This window comes from Natator depressus, chromosome 1, assembly GCF_965152275.1.
Source record: "Natator depressus isolate rNatDep1 chromosome 1, rNatDep2.hap1, whole genome shotgun sequence".
Lineage (NCBI taxonomy): Eukaryota > Metazoa > Chordata > Testudines > Cheloniidae > Natator > Natator depressus.
Window position 1 is genome coordinate 239,091,187 of NC_134234.1, and position 21,428 is coordinate 239,112,614.

Genomic DNA, 21,428 nt, shown 5'->3' on the forward strand with positions numbered 1-21,428 from the left:
TTTGTTTTATATATACCTCTTTGTTTCCAGTACTTCTGCTTGCTACTACTTGAATCTCTATGCTTTGTTAAATAAACTGACACTGATTTCACTATAAATGATGTGTGTTAAGTGCTGTGTGTAAAGCAGAGCAGTGATCTGGGGTGGAAATGATAAGCGGGCACAAACCGTTTCTTTGGAAGCAGCAAATCTGTGATATGCTGAGGAGATGCTTGGAGGGCTCAAGGGTTGGGATGTGCCTATTGCTAACCTGTTGAGTAAACGCAGGACCTGTGAGGCCTAGAAGGAAGTGCTTGTGTTGCCCTGGCCGGTGGAATTGGGGAACTGACCCACACCAGACACACGAAGGCTTCCTTACACTAAAGGCAGGCAGTAGCGAGGTGGCTCATAATCCTGGGTACCCCAGGAAACATCATAGTGGGTGCAAAATCGGTTGAAAGACTATTCAAGAAGTAGTTAATCAATGGTTTGCTGTCAAACTGGGGAGAGAGGGGGACATATCTAGTGCGGTCGTGTAGGGGTGCGTACTGAGTCCACTACTATTCAATATTTTCATTAATGACTTGGATAATAAGGTAGAGAGTATACTCATACAATTTGTGGATGACACCAAACTGGAAGGATTGCAAGCGTTTTGGAGAACAGGATTAAAATTTAAAAAGACCTTGACAAATCAGAAAACTGGTATGAAATCAACAAGATGACGTTCAATAAAGCCAAGTGCAAAGTACTTCCCCTAAGAAGGAAAAAAAAAAAGCACAACCAGTGTTCCCTCTAATTTTTCCCACCCATGTGTGGAATGAATTTTGTTATGTCCACCAATATGGAGGTGATGTGTGACACATCACCTCCATATTGGTGGACATAACAAAATTCAAGTGGTGGGGGTGAGGCCAAGGGGTTTGGAGTGTCAGGGCTGGGGCAGGCAGTTGGGGTATGGCTGGGGGAGAGGTCTCCGGGATGGGGCCAGGGATGAGGAGCTCAGGGCTGAGGCAGGGGGTGCGGGCCCTGGGGTGGGGCCGGGGATGAGGAGTTTGGGGTTCAGGCTACCCCGGGGCTACGGCGGGGAGAGAGGACTCCCCCCAGCTCTCTGCCCACAGCAGCACTGGGGTGGGGGGAGCGTCTCTCCCTGCTGTGGCAGCTCTGGGGCTGGGGCCGTGGGATAGGCGCCTCTTCCACAGCCATGACTGGGCTGGGCTGGGGTGGGGCCATGGGAGAGGCACCTCTCCCCCGGCTGTGGCAGGTCTGGGCCAGGCTGGGTTTGGGCCGGGGGAGGGGAATCTTTCCCCGCCATAGCCCTGAGCGCCTGCATGGCACTTAATAGGCTGTTGTGAAGCCGCGCAGCTTAGACGGAACTTAGTGCGCAACTACAAAATGGGGAATAACTGGCTAGGTGATAATACAGCTGAAAAGGAGCGGGGGGCTGCAATGGATCATAAATTGAATATCAGTTAACTGTGTGATGCAGTTGCAAAAAAGGCTAATATCATTCTGCAGTGTATTAATAGGAGTGTCATATGTAAGACACGGGAGGTAACTGTCCTGCTCTACTTGGCATTGATGAGGCCTCAGCTGGAGCACTGTGTCCAGTTGTGGGTGCTACACTTTAAGTCCAGAGGAGAGCAACCAAAATAATAAAAGGTTTAGAAAACCTGATCTTAGGAAAGCTTAAGAAAAAAACCTGGGTATAGTTAGTCTTGAGAAAAGAAGAGTCAGGGGAGAAGGCCCTGATAACAGTATTCAAAATATATTAAGGGCTGTTATAATGAGGATGGTGATCAATTGTTCTCCAAGTCCAATGTAGGAGAAGTAATTGGGTTAATGTGCAGCAAGGGAGATTTATGTTAGATATTAGGAAAAACTTTCTAACTAACTATAAAGATAGCTAGAATAGGATTCCAAGGGAGATTATGGAATCCCCATCACTGGAGGTTTTAAACAACAGATAGGAAAACAACCTGTCAGGGATGGCCCAGGTTTGGTTGATCCTCCCTCAGTGCAGAGGGCTGGACCTGTGACTTCCTAAGGTCCATAGGTCCATTCCAGCCCTAAATTTCTGATTATATATAAAGAAAGTGGATAACTTAGGGCTTGTCCATATGAATAGTTACACTCCAGTATGGCAAGCTGTGGTGTAAATCTACCATGCACTAACTGTCCGTGTGAACCCTGCTGCTACACACTAAGAAGTTCTATAGTATGATTTGATCAATCCTGCTTTGAAACAGGATTATAGAATTTTTGGTGTGTGGCAGACTAGTGCAAGGTAGGGGTTTACACCCAGCTTTCTGAGCACTAACTGTTCATAAAGACAAGTCCTTAGTCAAAAAATGGCATTCATATTCTCATGTCAGGGAGTGATAAAACAAACTGGGCCAAATTTATTTCTGGAATTAACATACTATGCTTGTACCAGGGATGAATTTTGTTTCATAGATTTATGTATTTTGTGCAACACAGCAGCAGCATTAAAAATTAAACAGAAGAGTTACTAAGAAGAATATAAAAAATGAGAGCAAAGGGTTGTGAGGATGAGGAATTGCAGTATGATGCAGTAAGAGAGAGCGTGAGTCATGGTTAGAGTTGGGAGAGAGGAAGAGGAATTTTGCAATGGTATCAAGATATTAACTCTATGTTGTACTGTGTGTGGAAATATTAGCACTGTGACTGCACAAGTCTGGGTTTGCTCCAGGACAAATCTGTTATGCTGCATTTCAGCTACCTGCCTTCCCCAGAAAAGGTGTTTGACACATCGTTGAAGGACTATCACTGAGAAGCCATCAAGACTGCAATCTGGGGCCATCAACTTTGATTGATTTATTGTTGATTTATTATTTGTATTTCAGTAGTGCCTACGACTACTAGATGTGGACCAAGACCCTACTGTGTTAGGTGCTATACCAACACCACACAAAACAGTGGTCCCTGCCCAGAGAGCTTATAGTCTAGATTGTCTCTCAACTAATGGCCCACCCTCATGGAACAATGATTTTTCTACAGAAAGGCCTGCTGAAGGAGCCGGAGTGCAAGCAGGACTGGGATCAACAGCATCTCAGCTTGAGCACATGACACAGTGACAGAGACCCCATTTAAGAGTGGGGTTCTGCTCTGTGCAGGGGACTAGTCATCACCATATGTAAAAAGGACTGTCAGGAGACAGGAGGCAGGAGAAACTCTGCTCAGACTGAAATGTTGATGAACCACAAACTCACAAGAAGGGGTTAGCTCAGTCTAGGGGAGGGAGTGTCTCAGCACTTGTTTTATTTCTGAAGATCTGTAACTCTCAAATGATCTAAGAATAAAGTAACTGTGCTTAAGAAATTCCTTTGCTAAGCCTATGTTCCTTGTTTTCCTGCTCTGTTGTTTCTGGGGGGGGTTAAACTAGAAGCCCTGAGTGCCCATAGCCTAGGTGGGACTGAGGCAGCTTGTGTAAGTGAATGGGGTGCTCAGGAGGTCTCAGATACTTGTTCTGGAGTCTAAGGTAGCTGGACAGTGGTGTCCACATCCCAAACATCTGAAAAGAGTTCTAGGCCTGGGAGGATGCCCTAGTGTCCCAGAACTGGAAGCAATGACTAGACTCTACTTAGACCCAATTGACTCGGAAGCACTTGAGCTCTTGAGTCCACTCACAACAGACTGCCGTTCATACAGTGACTTGGCCAGATCGTGATATATATAATTTCCTTTAAAACATTTAAATGAAAAGTATAAAAAATGAGGAGGTAGCAAGTCTGAGGACGAGAGAAGTGCAATGAGGACTAACTGCCCATCGGAAGAGATTCTTCAAGAGATAAAATAAGGCTTCAACCTCACATAACTGTAAATCTGAAAAGAATTACTTGTGGCAATGAGAACAACTTCATCACATCAAATATCTGCGCTTTTTAAAAACATGATGTCCAGAGCTTGCTGCATTTTTCTTAAAGCAATAGTCCAAATAACGTATGAATTAATAGATCATGGATGTGCATGATCAGTATATTATTTTAAATGTCTATGACTTATTTCAATGTCAAGATTTCCCCCCAAAACATTGCCAAAGCAATAATCTTCACTGAAGGATATGTATGTGCTAAGTATGAAATTTAAAAACAAACCTGTTTTTGAGTTCTCTATTTAAAAAAAGCATCTGATACATGTCTTCACTGGCCAAAATAATTTTTGCTCATTTGACAAATGCCTCAATATACTTCCAATAAACTTTCCAAAAAATACTCACTTCTAGGTTGAGATTAAGCAAAGAAATTACAGTCCAAAATATAATTAATGAGAAAGTTAGACATATCTGAAAATAGGAATTTTAGAATGGAAGTGCCAGCTCAGCTTTAATTTCTACTGCAGAGAATAACAGGCAGATTTGTATCTCTATTCTGGGTAGGATTTTTCGAAGTGCTCAACAATGGCTTAATGCTCGTCCCATTGGAGTCAGTGAGTGGAGTTAGACGAGTACTTTTAAAAATCCCACTCCAAGTGTGTGAACATGTACACTCATGTATTGAAGGATAAATCAGATAGATTTATATAGGCTTAATAGAAAGTTTAAGTTTGCATATATTGGGCAAGATAGCAAGGTTTTAACCCTGTCAGCATTACATGCGTTATTCCATTCTATTATGATACAGGCTTTCATAAAACACCAAGCAAAATGGATCCTCTGTTCTGTTTCTTGCTTACATAGGTTATATGATGTCATTATAGCCCTTTAACGTGAGATCATGTTTACCTGCATAACACTCTCTATGTATTTCATAGACATGACATTATAGAGTCGTGATATATCTGTAGCTAAATATACTGAAAATTAACTTCAATATAGTGGTAGCTAGAAAGTCTGTGATCACTATACAACATATGTCTGTTTGCACATATCTGTCCCATGGTGTGTGTTCGCTACAAGAATGTATAGTATAAATGTCAGAGTACATTCTTTCTCCTGGCTATACGCATAATCTACTCCAGCTGTCTGAGTAAGCAGAATTTGATGGTCTTGGATAAAGAGAGTTTTGTGTAAACATTAACTCTAAGAAGGGACCATGAGATGCCGGAAGCTCCAACATAATGGCTTAATTTCAACCCCAAGCCTTATCCCTTCATTCACTTTCATTCTCACAACTCACTGAGTAAAGAAAATTCAAAACACAAGTTCACATTCCCTGATGAAAGAAATATTGAATTGTCCAGTAAGAAATTGTCTGGAGCTGGAAGAAAGAAATATAAATATGGAAGTTCATGGACCACTATGGAGTCTTAATAACACATAATCTCAGACATGAACATCAGGCATTAAGTCAATATTTTAAAAATAGATGTCTAAAGTTAGGCTCCCAAATATTTTGGCTCTTAAGCAGGAGACCTGATTTTCAAAACTGCTGAGCATGCAGCAGTCCATTTTAGATGCTAAATTATGAATTTAGGAACCTAACTGTAGGCATCAATTTTTAACAATCTTGGCCTTTGTGCCTAAAGGTCAACCCATCAGAGCCCAGCATTAATATTGCCTGGCAGACCCACACATTCACATGTTGCAATGAGATCATCAGTAAGGTTGTGAATCATTCACGGAGGTCATGGCTTCTGTGACTTTTTGTGACCTCCGTGAATTTTGCAGCGCTGGTATGGCTGACCTCAAGGGCACCCCAGAAGCTGGGGAAGCCGCGGGGCCAGCCACTGCTATGGCAGCCCCAGGCAGCTGGTCCCCAGCACTGCCCTGGAGCAGTGGTCTGGGACCAGTGCTGGTGGTGCGGGTCTCAGGCCGCTCCTGCCCACAACCGCGGCAAGGGGTGGGGGAGCCTGGGCTGCTCACTGCTAACAGCGGCAGTGGGGCCACGGGCCGCCCCACCCAGCAGCGGCAGGGGGCCATGGGCTGGCCCCCACAGCAGAAGCATCGCCCCCACATGCCCCCCCTTCCCTCCAGCAGCAGTCTTCAGGAGCGCCCCCCCCCCCCAGCAGGTAAGACTTAGTCACAGGTATTTTTAGTAAAAGTCATGGACAGGTCACAGGCTGTGACTTTTTGTTTATTGCCCATGGCCTGTCCATGACTTTTACTAAAAATACCGTACCTAAAAGTTAGCCTTAGTCATCAGACATACCTTCATTAACCACTGTACATATACATGAGGTAATATGCTGGTTCCAAAGAACAAATTTGTTCTGTACTTTACAATGTAAGTATGCTACCAACTACAAAATATTTAAGATTCATGTGATTAGGTTATATTATTAAAAAGGTGGTTAAAATCTATTAATTGGTAAAAGTGAAGGGTAGTGACGTTTCACAGCGTTCCATCCTACAGAATTAAAGTTTAGGTAACATACAGGTGAACAGATTCAGAATGGTTCCTATTGAGCAATTATATTGCCTAACGGCGAGTGAATGCAACATGCCCTCAGTTGGCACAATTACTGTAAAACAGGTACAGTATCTAATAAAGGTTAAATGGCTATTGTTTTAAAAACAATCAACTGAAGAATGAGCCTTTTCTAGCTGCATTCACCTCTCATGGATTCATTTCACAGCATCTCTGCCACATCAGCAAGATCTGTAAAAACACTTCAAAGGTTCTACCACTGATAGATCTGTAGACAGGCTCACCTGTTCCTGGGTCATCTTCTGCAGCTCTTTCTCCCAAGCTGCTCGGTCATCATCCAGGTGGTAGGAAGCAGGTGGGGTGAGTCCACGCAAAATCAGGGGGTCACGGTCATGGCAGAGGGCTGTCAGGTGTCCAATGTACAACTTCAATTTGCTGCGATTCTGATCAAGTTCTAAAAGGGGCTGAATTATCTGAGATAAGAAAACAGGAATAGTCAGGGTCGGTCTGAGACCCCAAGCCACTGAGAAGTCAAAAACCAATCCCTAAGTTATGAATCTTAACGTCCCATAATATGTAAAAGCTGAAAGAATACTGAATGAAATCCCCCAAACCCTTCTGTCCTATAAAATGTATTACACTGGACTAAAGCAGGAAGAAACAGAGCAATTGGGAGGGCATGGTGATGCTGGCTGGCTTGTTAGTATGAAAAGTAGAGAGAATGTAAGCTGAGAACTGAAACAGTATTAACTGTATAGATTTAGTGTGTTTATTGCACTACAACACTCCAATTATCATAACTCCCTGCTTTAATTTTTTAAAGTGAATTTTGTGTTGCTAAAAGGTGCCAGATTGATAGACCTGGAGAATAAAGTTTGGTATTAGCCACAGAACAGGTTGTCTGTCCACAGCAAAGGCAACAGCAGAACAAATTCTCCTCCCATGTTGCTTTACACACATGCATCAACCCTTTTCTGAAGGGATCTCTTCTAATGATGCCAATTAGCATGAATTAAAAAGTTAAGTTTCTGAAATACAGACACCTGTACATCAGAAACTTGACTTACACACCATGTCAAATACATAGACCACCAAACAGTCTTGAGATGACATTCAGTCATTACCTGAGCAAAACTTAATGTGATGGCCTAAAAATGAAGAGCTCTAACAAGTTCTATTTTATTTTATCTAATCTAAATCTAATCTATGCTCTTACTTCCAGTCCTTTGGATCATCCAGTCTCTTCTCTGAAGAGTCACTGTTTACCAAGAAGTGGAGACCAGATGAATAAATGCAGAGTCTTTCACTGTGCTCAGACTAGAATACTGGTTTCAACTGTTCTAGGTTTTTTCAAAGGTATGTTTAAAATTTAAACAAGCAGAATTCTGGCTCTGTGGAATGTGGCCAATCAAAAATTGAGGAAGTGGAAGGGCCAGGCTGTGCACCTCCTCTCAAAGAAATGAGGTGCTGAATCTGTATCTGCTGACATGCACCAGCTGTGAGACTTGCAAAGCCTTGCCAGAATGTTGCCAACTGTCAAAATGTTCCCATTTAGACAAGGCAGAAGCTGCACCTGTTGCTTGTCAGCAGGCTCATGGTGTCTCTTCAATGGGACACCTCTGACCCTGCTAATGAATGAGAAGCCTGATAATCTCTGAGTCAACAGAAACAGGGTGCTGGTATTACTTTCAACAAAGACATTGAATCCTACCCCCTCTAACAAGGCTGTTCTGGCTCGCTTCTTTTGTTTCCAACACTGAATGGATTAAGTTCTGTGGAATGAGAGGAGCTGAGAGCAACTGCTAAGTAGTTAATGGGTGTCAAAATCCTTCTTCTGATGTGGACACAGCAGCACTCAGGAACTTACAGCAGAAGGTTAGGATCAACAGCATCATAACACCTCACAGGAAATAATCTGGGAGAAACCCTGGCCTAGATGACAAGCAGAGAAGTGGAACGATGCAGGTGAGGGAGGCTGGACAAGAAGACTAGAGACTAGGAAATCTTTTTTAGGATGACTTGACCGGCCAGAAGGCAGGAAAGCTAAAATGAGGAATATTTACCTCATATTTATGCATTTGCGTCTTGCACCCAGATGACACGACATTAACCAAACTATAGAACGGGGCACATAAGGTTCTGGTGAACCCCCATCTGTCAGTTTGGGGGTACCATTCACTAAAGGTGTACATATGTATGTATAATTGATAGGTGTGGTATGTCAACACGGCAAGTGACAACAGGACAGGATTGATCCACCCTTGTACAGAGAAGTGGGAAGGTATATTCCAGTAGCAACACAATTCTTCAGGTTTCACTTCCATGTCCAAATACAACTGAATTTGAGTTCATTATACATCCATCAAATTTGTCTATTTAGTGAACACCTGACATAGTAGCATTCCATTCCCCCCAAATTCTTCTAGTTTAGACCTTTCATACTATTACCTACTAAAAACCCACTTCTGAGATTAATTGAATTTCCTAAAATGGCAGACTTGAGGCCTCTGATTCTCTTGATGTCTTCCCTATCTTTGTTGCTCTTCTGTTCATCTACAGGTTGAGGTATAATTGAGACATCATTTTCTGTAAAATAATGACTTACAGAAATATGGACATTAACAAGCTAATGTCTAATGATTAAGTGACTGATCAATAAACTTCCTAACTACCTTGTATTTTCTTTCAGATAACAGATTCTATTAGGCATGCATGGGATGTGTGGATTTCAAGCTGAAAAGTCAGTGTCACAGAACTAACTGATTGATCATTATAATGGGTTTTAGTATGGAAACTGAACTTGATTTCTCAGGGACAAGATCCCTTGCGAAGTAGAGTACATTTCTGACTGTCCCCCTCATCTGCTTACCTTGGGAAGAGGTGTCCCTCCATTTGTGGAGATTAGCCATATGAGGCATGTGAAAGTTATTAACTAACAGTGCTCCCAGAGCTGTTCACAGAGCCATCATTTCTCTCCCTTGGGACTCATTAAATCCTGCCAGTCAAGTAGGAAATGCCTTTATCTTTGCGTTCCTCCCATATCTAATTTGAGCTGGCCACTTAGCAAAAGGCACTGTGCTTCCCACACAGCAGAGCTGCCACTACCTTATCTCAAGAGGGTGCAAGAGCACTTGCTAAGTGGAAAGGCAGAGCAGCACTGGATTCATAAACCAGGTCACATTTCTGCATTCAGCTGTAGAGCTTTCTAGGGAAACACTGGATGAACTGGCTTCCCTAGAGGCATGGAAATATTTTCCAAAACAACCAATCTTCAATAACTGTAATGTCTATCTATGAGAAAGTTTGTGTGGAAGGTTGGTTTTTTATGAGAGTATCCAGTTTTGAGAGCTCATTCTTAATCTTTCCCTGCTTTCTGTATAGGATGTTGATTCTATACATTATAATCAACATATCACACAGACTATGCTCAGATTGTGTGCCACACACTCTCAAAGAAACTGTGAAACTACCTGATCAACATCCTATGCAGCAAACAGGGAAAGATTAAGAATGCGTTCTCAAAACTGGATACTCTCATAAAAAAACAACCTTCCACACAAACTTCTTCATGGATAGATTTTACAATAACTGTAATGATACACTTAGACCTTTTCCATCAGAGCACAGAATAGAGTCTGTTTAACAATTCTTACACACACACACACACACACACACACACACACACACACACACACACTCATTCTTTATCCTCAAGCTCAAAACACTATTGCACAGTTAAGGTTGAAAATTTACTCCACGTACCACAAAAATTCACTACAATGTTAAAGTGGAGACATTAAATGCCTGAAAATCTGAAATAAGAGCAAACCATTTTAAAGTTATCAACTGACAAAGAAATGTGGGAATGCCTTTCAAAGCAAATTCAACTCAAAAACAACTTGTCCAGAAAGTTTCCAGAAAGCTTTAACTTTGGACAGAGTGAGCAAGACAAATTTAAATCTAAATGTAGTTTTGCAAAAGATATAAAGGAGTGAAAATAGGGCTTAGAATGAAATAGCTGCTGCTACCTTAACTGTGGAGTTGCTATTGCTATATCACAGTTAACCTATATGATAGTGACATTAGTTAATAGCTTTATTTTGGTAAAAGCATGTCTTAGACTTGATAGTCATGAAGCATGGATAAGACAAGACATGATATTTGTACTGAATGTGGTTGGACAGACCTATCCAAATGTCTGCTTATTTCTTTTACTGGGAGAAACCAATACACCTCAAATATGGAGACTGTGGTGTCCAAATGTTTATCTGAGAGACGTCAAACATAAATATGCAAAAATATGTAGGAGGATGTGTGAAAGGGCCAAGTGTGATGGTAACTGTCTATAAATGGGTAGAAAATGAGAAATATTTTAAGGTAGGTATAACTGCACTCACGCTTGTCAGAACCAGACATGCTGATCAGATGCTGTAATGCTTTTTTGTGCAACTGTGTGTATATGACTGTGTGTGTATGAAAGGAGGAAACAGAAAAAATTAATGGAATCACATTGGCATTGCAAAGTCAGCATACTCTGCTATATTCATGTTTGGCATTGGCAGCACTGCTTTGGGTAACCCTTCAGCAGCATGGCAGTCCTGCTATCAAGAGTGTGTGCATACTTACTGTGGATAACATTGTAATACCCATAAAGGAACAAAGCAGATAATGAGCCTTCAGTTTCACAATCAAATAATTCACTGAACTGATAGCATACTGGGATGAAGGAGAGTCTATAGCTTCTTTTCTGTACACTTGGCTGAGTCCCCCTCCCCATGTCCTTTTTTACTCAAACACAAAATCATTATAATAAGGAACACAAAGTACTAAAAGGACAGAAATAAATGAAACCAAGGTAAGGTAGTGAAATTGGGAGATATTCTTGAGGTCAAAATAAAATTAAGTGAGATCAGAAATATAATTGCTCTTTTAGTCTAGTGGAGCAGAAACAGGAAAACGAATGGAGGGAACAGGAGCTTTCCAAGGAGTGAAACCATTCATGACACACACTATATACAGTTTGCTATCCTGGACTACAGAGTTTTGGACTGATCCCCACCTGATGGTTTCTTTTAGTAGCCTGTAAGGATATAATCCATAAAAGGAGTTCCAAAATAATGAAGAGATCTGACACAGTGCATGCCTGAAACGCAACCAAGCTGAGGCTGGCCTTCTGAGGACAGCCTTCCCCCACCTATCAGCTATTTCTGAGAGAGGTATGCAGGGATAGGAAATTATTTTCAGCCACCCTGATGTTCAAACCTTGCTTCAAATGGATGCAAATATGCTGCACAGCAAATGTACTCCTGAAACCTATCACTGAACACTAGCAGACAGAGATGAGGCTATGAGTGTCTATAAATCTGAGGCATCTGACAATCATAGCTGCTTGTTAACGAGCGTGTAAGAAGGAAAAGGACCTAAAAAAAAAAGAGTGCAGGTGGGAGGTGGGGATGGGTGGAGAGTTTAGCTGGTGGCTGCAATCCCAGAGAAAACAAATGCATCTGTGATTTGATATTAATATTATCAGAAAGAGAGATTGTGGCTATTTGTTGAAATGCAAGCCAGAATGTTTTTCTTTCTCCAGTTGAAAGAGTTGAGAAAAAGCAAGAAAACAAAATGATATTGTCTGGAAATATTTGCATGAGGGCCTGAATTAATCCTGCTCCTTGGTCAGAGGATTCCAGTTTGTTCAGCAATCACTGCAAGGGTTCAAATCCAGCCACGGTGTCACCGCTAAATTCAGTGGAGTTATACAAGGCATGAATTTGGCACAGGAAGTGCAAAGTTTTCCCCAAATCATAGCAATTTATCACTGATGTCTTCCTTTCATTATTTTAAATGGAAACAGAAGAAAGCCTCAAAAACACACTGCCTGACCTAAGTTCAGCTGCTGCTGCACTGAGACACTCGGTTTCTTCAGAGAGGCTGCATCACTGAAGCGCAGGGGCAGGTTAACTTTCCTGTAAATTTGTTTTTTTACAAGAAAAATGGTTTCAAATCTACCCTCCATCGCACACTCCTCACAAAACCAAAACAAATGAACAAAAAACTATGTGAGGAGTTGGAAGGGATCTTGGCTGCTTTGGCAGAGCTGCCTTTCTCAGTATCCTTTCTGCCAGAGTCAATCAGGAAATCATATTTATAAAAAATTCTTTCTGAAATTTTTATACACCATGAACAAATCCCACAGATTAACATTTTCCAGAGCTCACTCCCTTCATCTTGGGAAAAATCCAGACTTTGGGGGGAAAAACAGGGAAAACACAAAAGAAGGAAACTTGCGTTCTCCATCAACTCTCCCTGTTTAGACAGTAAAATCCAGGAAGAAGATGAATCAAAAAGACTTGCAGTGAGTTGCTATGCTAAGGATTTTTAATGTGTTTTAGAAACCCCTAGCTTTTCACAGATGTTTGTCCACATAACAAATCTATTACTTGTTTAACCCCACTGGCAGTCTCCACGTACAAAAGGCTGTGGGGATCTGAACAACAGGGGAAAATTGAGAAGTACTGCCTGAGTTAAATGGGGAACCAAGTTTGGAACAGAAGGGATTGCTATAGGTCAGAACTGAGGCACATTGACAGAATTTTGTGTGTGAGTGTGTGTATTATTACTAGAAGAGCAGGGAGAACTATAATTCAGGACTGAGGTGCTTTGGTAGAGCTGGAGGGCTGTTTGCACACAGCCAGCCCTGCCTGAATTTGACTCTACTGTCAACTTGTCACTTTCATGAGCATTCATAACATTTACAGTGAACCCCCCCCCCAAATGCTAGTATCACAGTGCACACATTACAAGTGGTCCGGATCTTCCTTTTCTGTAATGCTCCATACTGTTAATTGTCTGTCTCGTTCTTAACTGACGAAAAGCAGAGAAGTTAGTGACTTAAGGGCAAGATGAGATCAGAACATGGCAACTTCAAACATGTTTCCTTTTGTCTATTGTTTTTTCTCTTCTCAAATCATCTTGGAGTCTGGCAGCTCTGCAATATGGTTCTGGAACAAAACAGGGTTGAGAGAGAGAGGAATGGGGGTGGCTAACCACATGATTTCAGTGATGCTGTAGCTCCACACTGCAATTCAATGTGTCAGGAACTACTTGGTCTGGGAAATGTCATTTTGTTAGTTCCTTTAAGTTGTAACAGTTTTCAAGTTAAAAAGGCTACTTTTCAACACTAAATACAACTAACAAAAAACCACATAACAAACCACGGGGTGGGGATAGATATACTTGTGAGATATGTAGTGTGTGTCAGTATTGGCATAGAAGAGTGAAAGTGTTCCCCCTGGCTAATGAAAATGGTAGGACAGCCACCCTGAAAAAACACTTTGCAGATTGTGCAGTGAAACCACAGATTTAAATACTTGCTTCCCCACATAAGTTTTCTGGGTGTAACCTGGGGGCAAATGAAAGTTCTGATCCTACACACTTCATTAGATTTTATGTTGGTGGGATCCTTTTTGCATGATGGAGAGGGACTTTGAAAAGGGGGATAAGAAAGAAATAGGAGAGTCAGTTGGTGTCTGTGCTTTCCATCACACACTTTCCTGCAGCTGATTCTCTAATATGTAACAGTGAGCAGCCAGAGACCACACCTCACAGTCCATGTTAAATATCAATTTTCTTTACTGTTCTGGTATTTCACCTATTCCTCCTTCCCATTATAAGGAATAATAGGGAGCAGTAGCAGATACAGCCTTTGCTTGCAAATATAACAATTGCATTGCATACACTCTGGAGATCTGTAGATGTGTGTGCTCTTATCACAGTTTCTGTATTCTTTTGTCCCTTATAGTCTGGTATAGTATTGATCAGAAATAGAAACCGCCAGGGAACACAGTCTGTACTTTTCCTGTTCAGAGGAATTACAACTCTCCTGCCCATTGGTGAGATGAATCTGTCTCTCCTCCTTCCGATAGTCTGTGTGCACAGTGCTCTTCTAACACTTCACCTGCCTCATGAGCCTTTTCAAGCAATGTCACATGAAATCCACTGTATATCTGACTCCCTTGTCTCTTGGACTCATCTTTGGTTGCAAGCTATACATTCAAATGAATATTCCAAGTAACATGGCTCATCCCTGTGTTATATTAAGCAGAGGGATGTGGTCTGATTGCCTGGGCCAGGCTACTGTGAGCTGGAACTGAATCCTGGTGTATCTCTCAGTAATTACAGTGTTTACCAGCCAGGAAAGTACAGCTTCTAGACTGGCTGAATGCCCTTATCAGCTCTTATTTTAGTAACTCCCCTCACAAACCTATTTTCACAGTTAGTATTGGAAATGACTTCATTCTCTTATTAAAATGCTCCCCATATTGCTAGTCTCGTTTTCTGTGTAATTTCCTCTTCTCCCAATTTCTATCCTAATAGTATTGGGAGCAATGCACCTTTCCTTTCTTCAGCTATTCCCATACATGTATCTATCTCATGGACGTAAGATGGGTACCTGAGCCTAAGTCCATTCTTTTTAATGGTCAAAACTATTTGTTCATTGTTCACAGAAACTTCTAGGCTTGCATGTCTGTTCTCCAACAGACAGACAAGAACTACAAGAGCTCTGGATGGTGAAAGAGTAGGAAAATGACCAGTGACTTCAACACAGTACCGTAAGCCACAAAAGTTATGGCAGAAGCCTGAAAGAAACCAAGATGTTTGGGTTCACAAACCACAGCTGGTAAAGAAACCAAACCACTAGCAGAAGAACTTGTCCAACTGTAAGACAGAGAAGAAACAAGACAGTCATGGAACTTAAGGAACAATCTCCTTTGGTTTAAATGAATGAAGTCCTTCTTGCAAGTGGTTTGCTGAAAAGCCCAAATCTCTATCAACAGAAATGAGCCATCTGTTTTGAATGTTTTAGAAAATATGTCTCTATTTGTGCTTTTCTTTGATATGTGAGGGTAATAGGAAGATGATACAATCGGGCTACACTTCAATCGTGATCATTTAATTCATCCCAGACCTACAGATTACAAAATTCCAGCTGGAAATCTGAGTTTCATCATCCCAAAATCAGGAAGAAGAGGAATGATGCATCAAGAAAGATCAGTTATTCTGTGCTTGTTGATAAAACATAAAAGACAAGACACCTTGAGGATAGCAAATTAGCATGGAGTGAAAAACAAGTTAATGAAATAAATGTATGAATTAGAGAGAAGGGTAATGGGCAGAAGACATTCCAAGGGATGGAATCTATGTTAGTCTGGAATAGGACAGCCCAGAAGAATGAGAGATGTGACATGTCAAGCTGAAGGACTATATGATAAAGCTGGCAATGAACTCAGACAGAAGGTGGGAAGGAGACGACTTCTAAGCAGAATGGTAGATAATAAAACACAAGACAAAATTATCAGGTTCATAAATTGCTTACTAAAAACTGGGACAGTAGTAAATATTCGCTTCACTGCTATGGCACTGGTACTTACACCACAGTAGTCAAGTCACTAGGAAGGACACGCTTTCAACAGAGCCAATGGAGTTATAGCAGAGAAGGTGCAGTATTAATCCAGCAGGCAGGCAAGGCTTCGAAAGAACAGTTACTTACATTATAGTAACCATGGTTTGTCAGGATGTTGTCATCTGTATGGATCCCACTGTAGGTGTGCCATGTATCCCATGTGTGCAAGATCAGAATCTTTGGAATAGAAATGTCTCATGTCCCCCTGCCAAAGGTATAGAGGACAGACCAGATGCAGCCATCCCTCAGTTCTCCCACTAATTTAGAATCCCAGATAAGGAGGACAACAAAAAGTGAGAATGGAAGGTGCGTTTTGGAATACACCTGGATGACAGCATCTCAAAGAACGACAGTTGCTATAAGGTAAGTAACTGTTCTCTTCTTCAAGTATGTTTCCGTGCGGATCCCCACTCAAGGTGACTGATAAACAGTAACTCGTCTGGAAAGTGGGACTGAGGAGCACTGACTATCACTAACTGAAAAATTTTATAACGCTGACCTACCAAATCTGGCATCTGATCTTGCAACCAGGTCAAAAACATTGTATTTAATAAAAGTAAGATGTTTATTCCACATAGCTTCCTTGCAATTTTTGCATACAGGAATTTCCTGAAGCAAGCAGAGGATACAGCTTATGTTCTAGTGGAGTGAGCTGGAATATTTGGAAGACCATATGATAGCACATTGATATACGCTACATAATCTATTTTGAACTTCTCTGAGAGAAGATGGCTTGACCCTTAGAAGCAAATGAGAGGGCAATAAAAAGATGAAGAGAAAGTCTAAAAGGCTTTTATTCCATCAAGTTAGGATAACAAGGCCCTTGAAATATCCAAGGTATGGAATTTCTTATCTCCTGGAGAGGAGTGGGGTCTTAAAAAAAAGATAAATTAACAGATTGATTCAAATGAAAGTCCAGCGCAACTTCGGGAATCAAGTAGGAATGAGGTCTCAACACCACGTGATCTCTGAAATGTTAAGTTGTAAAACAATAATACTAGGGCTGTCAAGCGATTAAAAGAATTAATTGTGATTAACTGTGTGATTAAAAAAATTAATTGCGATTAATTGCACTGTTAAACAATAATAGAATACCATTTACTTAAAATATTTTTGGATGTTTTCTACATTTTCAAATATATTGATTTCAATTAGAACACAGAATGCAAAGTGTACAGTGCTTACTTTATATTTATTTTTGGTGACAAATATTTGCACTGTAAAAAACAAAAGAAATCGTATTTTTCAATTCACCTAATACAGGTACTGTAGTGCAATCTCTATCATGAAAGTTTAACTTACAAATGTAGAATAAGGTACCAAAAAATAACTGCATTCAAAAATAAAACAATGTAAAACTTTAGAGCCTACAAGTCCACTCAGCCAATCACTCTTATGTTAGCATACATAAAACCATACTATTATTGGTAACAATGAGCAGTAATAAACCAACTATGGCACTCGCTTTGCCAATGGCTAGCAGAATTTAACACTTAAGAAGGATGAAGGGGCAGAGTTGATGCTCATAAAAAATGAGCATACTCTAAGAAAGGAAGAAAAGGGTATCCAAAATAGACGAATAAGAGCACCTATGAGGAATGAAAGGATACGTGGAAAGAATCCAGAAGGTAAGGCAGTGAGGCTACAGAGAAGATTGTCACAGTGTTCACAGGTAAAGCACGTCTGTTAGATTTGCAATCTCTGAGCACACAGTACAGCTGTAGATATACTACATACTGGTAGAGGCAGTGCTGTGTTTCAAGAGAGCATGTATACAATACTGCTGTCATGCATTGAGTTAAGTATAATTAAACATTACCAGTAATTTGGGTTAGGTTCAGATGCTACAGTATAAACATTTAGTTACGTGTGGTAAATGTTTTGATGGCCTCTAGTGTGTGTTTGTCTACACAGTGTATTAGTCTGCACTACAGGGACATAAATTCTAGTGTGCACTAGTGCGTTATGCATGAACTAGCCCATGTGGACGTGGCTGGTGAACATTAAAAGTTCCCTACTGAGCATTAACGTAGTACTATTTGAAATGGGACTACATCAACATGCACAGTAGAATTCTTAGTGCATGCCAGCAGGGTCCACACAAACCATGTAGTGCACAACACACTAGTGTGCCCTAGAATTTATGCCCCTCTAGAGCAGACTAATGCACCATGTATACAAGTCCTTTTTCTTCAGTACTGAGTAGAGGTGTATAGATGTCCACGGCTAGAACAATTTCTTGGAAAAAAACAAAGCTGGCTTCCTATGCGATCAATCTCTTACATTAATGAACTTGAATAAATTAACTAAATTTTACAACTGCAAAAATAAAAAATGGACTCTGTGGCCAACAAACCTTCTCTTTTTAGCATATAAGAAGTGGGAAGGGCTGTGGCACACTCTCCCCTTCTAGTATACATGGAACACTCTGCTAAAAATGTTATCACACTAGGGATTGCTGGCTTGGGTGGCACTTATTACTCTCACACTCTTTCCCCTGCTGGGGTATATATGAAGGGCTTGTGGTTGACAGAGTCTTCTCTGTTGGGACACATGGAAGGAGAGGCCTCTAGCTACCACATTATCCTCATAATATTGTGTAGCGTTTCCTCTTTGCTTCTCTGCCGTGGCATGGAAGCTGAAGAACATGTGTGTGTTTAACAGACAGGCAACCCACATCTGCCTTAATTTGGCAAACTTCTAGTCTGTGAAAATGGTAAAAACACACTCAGCACACTCATTTTCCTAAGCTTTATCCCCTTCTCAGTACACAGGGTGGTCAATGGAAAGACCTTTTGATCAGTATCTGCTACACCATCTTTTTAATTTGGAATGAACATCAGTTTGAATGACTCCTACCTTCAAAGTGCTTTCTTCCTTTTTGCCATCAACTTACCTCATCTCTCAATCCTTAATGGCATTCTTCAGCAAGAGCTTTACACACATTCTAACTGCTTTACACACTTAACACCAGACACTAACACACAAGCATTGCAAGAATCATGACTCAAAAGGAGTGTGAGATCACCAAGGAGTGTGAATTAATCACATTATCAATTTTTTTCCATAAAAGGATTTCCTCAGTTCAAATCCCAAGGCATGAAATTGAAGTTTGACTGTCACAGGTGGAATAAATTTTCCAGCTGATTGACTTGATCTGTGCAATGACACATATGTAATGTGGCAATTAATCAGGGGAATGTAGAGAGAAATTGGAGAGTCTTATTTTTTCTATTAATTTTCTAAAAATCCCCTATTCTGAGTAGTCATTATTAATAGCCATCTCCTCTGAGTTAATACATATTTGGGGCAACTTGGTGCTTTGGGTCATCTACCTGGCATTGTTCTCAGCAGCAGAGCTCAACATGCTCAAAATATGTAATCTCCATGTAGAAATATTACCTCTGAGCTCATTCATTACTGACCAGGATTTGAAAAAGGTTTGGCTACAGTGCAAATTGATTTGTGAAAAAACAAAAAGGGTCTGACTGGAAACATTTTCCACCATGAGATTAATGGTAAATTGTAGAGGACACATTTCCTACTCTCTTTCACATGAATCATGGTGTTGCTTTGCATATACACATATAAATTCAATTACATGCCCTGGAAAGTTCTCCCCATAATGTCATGAAACAATAACTTGATTCTTAACACACAGAAGAAATAAAAAACACAACAAATAAGTAGGAAACATCCACATGCATAGACCTCGTGAGAAAGGGAAAGGAAACACACCCGGATTTCATGAATCACACAGAAGCAAGGTGCAAGAGTGACCGTGGGAAACTTTTCTACTGGTAATGAAAGCTGATTCTCACCGTTCTGAACAAAATGGCTGAACTAAGAGCATCTGATTGGCTATGCCCAAATACCCTCCTCCTCATCCTATTGGTTGAGAGATGACAAAGGGAAAAAGCCCCAGAGCAGCATGGGAATGAAATAAAGAGTTGGTTAGTATTTAAAGCACAGACATAATTATAAAGTACTAGTAGTAGAAAAAAGTGGCCTCCAACTCCCTGTGTCCTCTGCTCTGCTGCTTTCCAATAACTTGAACCATTGGAAACAGCTTTCTTAATTCACTTTTAAACTTTGCTCAATTACTCAGAATTTGTTTACATAAACTGAAAATGTAACCTGTCTCCCACTGCGAGATCATATTTAGAAGTCTTTTGGTTCTTAACCTGTTCACGTTACCAGTGCCTTCATTTTCAGTCAGGTGCCATATACACATTTGGAAAATGTCCTTATTTCACTACAACACTTCAGTGTGTAAAATAGCAGATACTCTTCTACTCCCAAGGAAATTGAGATTTGGAGACCACTGTTTTGATCTTCAATATTGATAATCCTTCTCTCAAAGAAAATGGGTCTGACACCTGCAAAGAATGTCCTGGAGGCCTCAAGCCACTCGTTCATGAGGTTCTTCATTTACAACCTCAGGAAGGTGGTTAAGTAGAAAGAAAATTTTATACTCATTCCTCTGTTTGCATCACTTTTATCCCCTCTAGAGCAATGAACACCATATCTTCAACATTTTTTCACAATATTATTTTCAGAGGGAGTCTGGTGTAGATATGAAAGGAAGTTTTGAAATATGAGATTTTGGGGGTGTGTGCATATGTGTTTAGGCTCCTCCATTTTCTAGTTTATTCCCCTTAGAACTGCCATGGTACAATGACCCATTCTTCAGCAGACCAGGATGAGATTCAGCTCCCTTTAGAACCCATCAATGCTACTTACAGGTCAGCCAGAGGATTGAGAAAGGTTTGATATTCCCATCTCTCAGTCTAGGGAGCAATTACAATTTTTGAATGTTTTAATTAACCTGGAACACGTGAGGTTTCAATGTGAAATTTGTAATTAGGTTGGCAGTCTCTGTGTTACCCAAGGGATGGATATCAAATACATGGCTGATCTTAGTAAATGACACATGAGGCTCTGCTATGCCTTAGAAATGGTAAATTTATCTTTTTTCAGTTCATGGCCCATTGAGCTTCAGAGGGCACAACTTGTGCTCGTCTGGCATACAGGTTAGGATTTCCTTCTGGGAAATGCAAGTAATTGCCCATACACAATCCAGAGACCAAGAAGCTGATCCTGACCAAGATTTCCTGCTATTCACAGAGAGAAACAGTTCAAGATCCCTCTTATTAGAGGTGATTATTCTCACATGAGTTACAGCAAGAATGATAAAACCACTCCAAGCACTCCAGAACAGGTGACTTGTATTACTGAAATCTGAACGTGCTAGGAGACAGCTCCTACCTTACATTTCATGACATAGTCAAGACATTAACACTCCTTTGTCCCCTCTTCACCCTACTAAAAACAACTCAGTACTTGGGAGCATCTGTGCATCTTGCAAGGGTCTTCAAGAAAGCCAGCAAAACAGCTGCAAACATTTCTGTCTTCTAAGTTCACTCTGGAATGTTGTTTTTGTTCCTAGAGACTTCATGCATGTTGGGAAAAGCTACATATGACTCAAAAATAATCAGGCCCAGTAGTTAAAAGTCATTTTAAAAGAGAAAAGGAGAGAAGTATTACCTGGTCTGGAGAGGGTTTGTGGTTGGTTTGGTTGGAATGGGATGAGGATTTGAGGTGGTCATCCTCATAGTTATCTGCCATCAACTTCATGCGATTCTGAGTCTATGGTGGAA

The 21,428-nt window shown here is 40.8% G+C and overlaps 1 protein-coding gene across 10 annotated transcripts in view; it reads right to left on the bottom strand.

Annotated features, from left to right (window-relative positions):
- Positions 1-21,428, bottom strand: part of ERC1 (ELKS/RAB6-interacting/CAST family member 1) — a 553,011-nt gene that overhangs the window by 27,348 nt on the left and 504,235 nt on the right. For 5 of the 10 annotated variants that reach the window (XM_074938938.1, XM_074938958.1, XM_074938929.1 and 2 more), the window contains 3 exons: positions 21,316-21,417; positions 19,590-19,656; positions 6,642-6,781 (listed from right to left, as the gene is read on the bottom strand). In XM_074938938.1, the coding sequence (XP_074795039.1) occupies positions 19,630-19,656; positions 21,316-21,417 (129 nt within the window). In that variant the 3' untranslated portion in view covers positions 6,642-6,781; positions 19,590-19,629. Of the gene's footprint in view, positions 1-6,592; positions 6,782-19,589; positions 19,657-21,315; positions 21,418-21,428 lie in introns of those variants that run through there. The other 5 variants (XM_074938919.1, XM_074938886.1, XM_074938901.1 and 2 more) reach the window with 1 other exon arrangement.